Source organism: Papaver somniferum, chromosome 7 (assembly GCF_003573695.1).
Source record: "Papaver somniferum cultivar HN1 chromosome 7, ASM357369v1, whole genome shotgun sequence".
Lineage (NCBI taxonomy): Eukaryota > Viridiplantae > Streptophyta > Magnoliopsida > Ranunculales > Papaveraceae > Papaver > Papaver somniferum.
This window is the reverse complement of record NC_039364.1, coordinates 177,274,542-177,280,982: the sequence shown is the minus strand read 5'-3', so window position 1 is coordinate 177,280,982 and position 6,441 is coordinate 177,274,542. Positions and strand designations below refer to the sequence as shown.

The following is a 6,441-nucleotide window of genomic DNA, read 5'->3' as shown; positions in this document are numbered from 1 at the left end:
ACTCACTTTTGCTGACCTATCCAAGTTCTGATCTCTTAAAATATCAGCGATAGAAACGGTACCAACCAGATATCAAAATAAAGAGACATGGATCTCCCATCACTAATCAAAGATTTAGTATTTTGAGCAACCATTCTATCAACCCAACGAACACCAGGCAGAATAGTAGATTTTATTCGATAATCCTTCACTCCACCGTCCCTACAAGTGTATTTAGCTTCTAAGAACCGGGCCCATTTCTTATGTGGTATTTTGATATTCCACCAGAGTTTAGCAACCAAATCCTTATTCATGACACTCAATCTGGTAAGACCAAGTCCCCCTTCAGAAAGAGGAGAACAAAATTTATCAAAACCAACAACAAAATCCCTGGATATTCCGGAATCCCCAGACCAAATAAAATTCCGAATCACCCTTTCACATTGTTGAATGAACTTTAGAGGCCATTTATAAACCGCCATATTATGGATGGAATAACTAGCAATGACAGGACCATCAGGACCTGGAGCACTGTGAGCCCCTAAATCAAAAACAGCCTTTTGAATCTCCTCCACCATAGGCAAACTGTCCATACACTGTTGTTCCTCCAAAGTAATAGACAAATGATCGTAATAAAAAAATCTGATCTTCAACCGGTATTTCCACACCATTAAACTTGTTCTCATAATAAGAAACAACATGTTGGCACAATTGATCCCCATCTGTGATAGTATTACCAGCATCATCCATAAGTTCGGAAATAGTGTTATTACCTCTACGAATGCGAATGCTATTATGCAGAAAACTAGAGTTACTAGCTCCCTCCAAAATCCATTTGTTCCTTGCTTTTTGGCAAAGCATAATATTTTGTTGCTTGGTCAAATAATTATTTTTTCTTTTTTCTCTCTCCTAATTTTGCTCTGGCGATTTTAGGGTTTTGCACTTTTTTTCAAAAAAATTTTCACGCGCTTCATCTTGGATCATCACTTTGGTGATTCAAGATGGGTGATAGTTCTCAAAATACTCAGTTGAGAACTCTCACTTATGCTGATCAAGTTAAGGGAAAACAACAGTTGCCAACAACCTCAATAGACCTAAGTTCGCTACCTATTCCAATTGTGAAAGAAGGGAAACCTGCTGTGGTGCTTCCTGAATCGTTCTATTTGGAAGGATGTGATATTTGAAAATTTAGCCTTATTGGGCATTTAGATTTAAAAGGAGTTAAGGGTTCAGGGTTCAGGGTATGGGTTAAGTTCCCTGGTTTGGAGTACGCGTACTCTTCTTCCTCCCCAAACAGTCCGCGTACGTGAACTATTTTAGGGTTCATGTTTTCTCTCCATTAAAGCTTGTTGATGAAAAATTGTGAAGAGATTCTTCAAGATAAAAAGTCAAGTAAGTAATATCTTGCCCACTCCCTTATTTCCTTTTAGAATCATGAAGAATGTTAAGGGTTCAAAAGGTTTTTCATACAACCTAGGATCTTCATCCTCATCAATTGATCTTCCTGTTGATCAAAATTCTATTAGGATTAGATTTGTGGATGAATCCTGTAGCAAAGTGTTTGTAAAGATTTCTACTTTTGGGTTTATTTTAGAAAATAAATTGGATTTGACAAGTGGGCATAAGGATGATTTAACTTGTTTTGAAAAATTCAAGCTTGGAAACATCTTTGATGGTCTAGGTGAAGGTTTTGACATTCTTACTAGGATCTTCTATGCCAACGTTTATGATGTTGTCCCTGAGGACATGGAATTCAAGACCATGGTTAATAAAGTGAGGATTCTAGTTAATAGAGAATTGATTTTGAAAATTAACGGAATTCCGTTGGGAGATTTTCACCTTCCTAGACCAAGTGATGAACGACCTTCACAAGAAACTATTTCAAAAGAGCTATGTGGAAAGAGTATTGTGTGGAATGGAGGAAAATTTCCTACTAATCAACTAGATTTTCCTTTAAGGTCTTTTGGAAAATTGGGTATTTCTAACCTTTGTCCTTCCACGGTTGAGAACTCTCGTTGGAGTCGTGAGTTTGCGGAATTGGTCTATTACCTTGTGATGGAAACCAAAGGTCTTGACATTTGTGGTTTCATTATTTTTCAAATGTTAGACATGGATTCCGTTGACAAGAAGTTAGGCTATCCATGCTTGATTGAGCGAATTTGTTGCAACTTCTCTATTGAACCCATTGGGAACTCCATTGGAACCCCCCCAAGCTTGTTCGGCCGTGTACTTTCAATCAAATGAAGGAATATGCTTGTAAGAGGCAAAGGTGTAACACAACTAATGGCTCGAGTGATTCTTCTACGAATCTTCTTCGCCAAATTTACAAATGTGTTTGTAAATTGAATACCAAATTAAGTTGTGTTCAAGAACAATTACTTGTGATTGCTACCAAGTATCCCGATATTAAAGAAGACATGGACAAAGTTCGTTCCTCCTTCGTAATCTCCGAAGATGAAGATGATGAGTAGCCTCTTGTGCTTCTTTATATTGGTGATTAGATTATTTTTTTTCTAGAAAGTATTCTTATGAGAATTTATCTATTATGTCTTAGGAAGAATAACTAGAGTTTGGAATAACCATTATTGTGAGTACGCATAGCTATGCCCATCGTTTTGTTTTCATCTTTATTTTTTAGGTTTATTTATTTAAATTCTAAAAATTGATTTGGAAGATGACGATTGTAGTATTAATCTTTATGGTTTTATATATTGCAATATGTTATGGGATATGTGTGTTTGCGTTCGTGAACTATTATTGTCCCATATGATGTCAAAAGTTATCTCTTTTATATGTCGATATGCAAATATTGATTCAAGATCGATGAACTTTGTACAAACAAAAGTTAAGCCTATTATGTCAATTAATGATGGAAGATAGGTTAAAATCTTTTGTTTACAAGGATTATGTCTATTGTATGTCATTGTGCAAATAATGATGAAAATAGAATGAATCCTTGTATATGCCGCAGTATTGATCATTCCCTGATCCATATCTTATGTGTATACTGCAATGCTCCATAAGTTTTTCTTGTGTTGAGCATAAGACGATTGAGTTAATCATTTATTTTATGGTGAACTTAGTCGTAGCTCGGTAAGTTCTTTTATGTCGAGCATTTCCAACTAGATTAATCATAGATTCGTTTGTGGTTATTTTGGTTGTGTATTCTTATTAAATTAATCATGGGTTCTCTTGTGGTTAGTTTAATTGAGTTTCTTGGATACAGAAAATCATTCCTTATGGTTTTTAGTGTCCAATAAAATCCTTCTTTTCTTGTAAAGGTAAGGTCGCTGTTGTTGTTCTCTTGGGAATGACATCAAATGGGGGAGAGTTCTTTTGAACTTGCGCTTAATTTCCATATCTTTGTGGGGAGTGCGGCTGTGGAAGAATTTAGAGGTTATCTTGTATATTTATAAACTCCTTGATGAATGCATTTAGCCTCGGCTTTATGATTGCATCTAAACAAGTTGATATGTATTTTTCTTTGGTCACGAAGCGTCTTCGTGGAAATTTCATTAGGATCCCGTTTTCGTACCTTTGCCAATTTTATTGACAAAAGGGGGAGAATTAATGTGTAGTTCACACTACAAATACATATGATTTACGTGCTTTACGGGTCATTATGTAAGGGGGAGTGGTTTTCATGTCAAGACGAAATTATTGACTAAGGGGGAGTGATACATATCACCATAGTATTGTTGTCGAAGTTGTGATATGAGAACTTTGATGTTGTGTAATAATACTATATGACACTGTACAACAATGATCGAGAGATTTTGTTTTCTCATTGTTATGGCTACGGAACTTCAACAACTATGATGCTGAATTGAACATCTATGGAATCATGGGAGTACTTGGAAAAGACGAAGTTTTTATGTAACGTTGAAGCACCAAAGAGATCAAGCATGTGGACGAGAAGCTACAAAGTTTTATTTATTTTGTAATCTATATGTATTGATAGTTTTGTCATTGTTAGAGCATTGCTCGGTCGAACTCGCATGCGTTGCTATCTCAAGCATGTTTGTCAATATTAGTGATCAAAACTATATTTCTTGATTTCTAGCATACTTATGACTAAGTCTCGGTCTAGGATAGTTGGGAATAGCTGAGCTCCAGACTCAATGGCGATTATCTTTCAAAGACGAAGAACTACTCAAGGAACCAGTGGAACTTCATTCGACCAAAAGGTATGTGGAGACTTGAACTCATATTGTCACTCAAAAGTCTATCTACTCTTGAGACAAAAGTCGTATAAGTATGATAGTTTTCATACATACACATTTGTTATTTCGAGCCGAGTTTACTCGCCTATCTTTTTCTCGAAATACGTGTTGGTAAGCTTTTGCTTTAACCATTTTCATCTTTACCTGTGATGAAAGTCATGATGACGTTTCAATCTTGAAAATAACTTTGATGACGATAGTCGATTCATTATGTCTAACGACTGTAATAACATTATAGAAGAATGTTTCAATGATTGAAATGTGGAGTTGAGAATATTTAACCACCTATGGATGTAAGCACATAGTATGTTCGCATACTTATACGACTTTTGGGATATTATTCATGATGATTTAACCAAGGCCATTATTCATTGTTGGAATGCGGGTAGTATTCCAAATGGTGTTAATTCATCTTTTATCATCTTGCTGGCTAAGGTAAGGGGTGCTATTACTCTTCGAAATTTCAGACCAATTGGTCTTAGTAATTTTTTCTTCAAATTTTTTACTAAGATCCTAGCTACTAGACTTGGTACAGTTTTGGATAAGCTTGTGTCTGAAGAACGGGTAGCCTTCATGAAAGGGAGAAATATTCATGAGAATATTAGTTTGGCGTCGGAGATGGTTAATGAGTTGCATTATAAACGCAAGGATGGAAACATTGTCCTTAAACTTGATATTTCTCAAGCTTTTGACACGGTAAATTGGGATTTTGTGCTTGAAGTTTTCCGTAAGTATGTTTTTTCTGAAAATTGGTGTGCTTGGATTTTTAATATCTTGCAGTCTGCTAGAATTTCTGTTATTTTAAATGGTAGTACGGAAGGTTACTTCAAAATTAACAGAGGTTTGCGTCAAGGTGATCCCCTCTCCCCTTTGATTTTTGTCTTGATTGAGGATGTTCTTAGCAGAAATATTACGAAGCTTTTTCGTGATAAAAAGATGACGTCCATGGTAACTAGAGGTGGTATTTCTCCTACTCACCTTTTCTTTGCTGATGACATAATGATTTTTTGTAAAGGTAATTCCAAAAGTCTTCACAATCTTGTAGACTTGTTGGGAAGATATCAGCGTGCTTCAGGTCAGACTGTTTGTCGTCAAAAGAGTAAGATTTATTACGGTGGTGGTTCTTCGAGTTGGTGTAATTATATTGCATCTTATTTGGGGATGAGTGTAGCTACTTTTCCGGACCGCTATTTGGGAGTTCAAATTATGTCAGGTATTGTTCGATATCGCCATATTAGCAATGTTGTTGAAAAGATTAGAAATCAACTTGCTGGTTGGAGAGGGAGGTTATTATCTTTTCATGATCACATTGTTCTTGTTAAATCAGTTATTGCCAGTTATTACATTCATAATATGGCTATTTATAAGTGGCCTCGTAAGTTTATTCTTCAATGTGAGAGGGCTATCCGTAACTTTATTTGGTCTGGTGATTCGAACATTAATCATGTAGTGGTAGTGGCTTTTGAAAAAATATGTTGCCCTTTTGAGGAGGGGGGTCTCGGACTAACTCGTATGGACACTATGAACAAAGCTCTTATTATGAAACTTTGGTGGAAGATTCGTAATTCTACAAAGAAGTGGGTTCTTTTCCTGAAGGCAAAATTATTTGATCGTAAGGGTTGTATTAAGCATTCGGGGGTTAAATCTTCTATTTTGCTTGGTTTAAGGAGTGTGTATAATTGTGTGGAAAAGAATACTAAGGTCTTAATTGGTAATGGTAGAGATACTTCTCTTTATTATGACATTTGGTTTGATAAGACTAGTATTGTTGAAGTGCTAAATGATTATTCTCTCGATGGAACAGCTAGAGTTAGTGATATTTTAAAGGATGTCCTTTGGGATATTCCTGAAATTCACTTGCAATACTTGATTGCTGCTGGTTTAGAGTTGACTAGGATGCCAATTCCTATGGGTGGATCTGATGTTAGGGTATGAATGCCGGAGTTGAAGGGTGAGTTCAGCGTTAAGTCTGCAACTGAGTTGCTTCGGCAGAAGTATTCTCGGTTAGAAGGTGCGCAACTTCTGTGGAGAAAAGAAGTTCATCCTGTTCTTGCTGCTCAGAACTGGAAATTCTTACGTGGAGCATGTGCTACGTATGACCTTATCAGGCGCAGGTTCAAGATCTCTCTTGCTAACAAATGCTGCCTGTGTGGTGTTCAAGAGGAAACTCTTACTCATGTGTTATATGGGTGTTGCTTTGCTACAAGGGCCTGGAATTGGATGGTTGATGTGTTCAAGT

The 6,441-nt window shown here is 36.3% G+C and overlaps 1 protein-coding gene across 1 annotated transcript; it reads left to right on the top strand.

Moving 5' to 3' along the window:
• Positions 1-4,820: 4,820 nt before the first annotated feature.
• On the top strand, positions 4,821-6,137 carry LOC113295578. The gene is made up of 3 exons (XM_026543909.1): positions 4,821-4,898; positions 4,983-5,055; positions 5,218-6,137. Exons 1-3 carry the CDS (start codon positions 4,821-4,823, stop codon positions 6,135-6,137), a joined length of 1,071 nt encoding a protein of 356 aa, XP_026399694.1.
• The last annotated feature ends 304 nt before the right edge of the window (positions 6,138-6,441 follow it).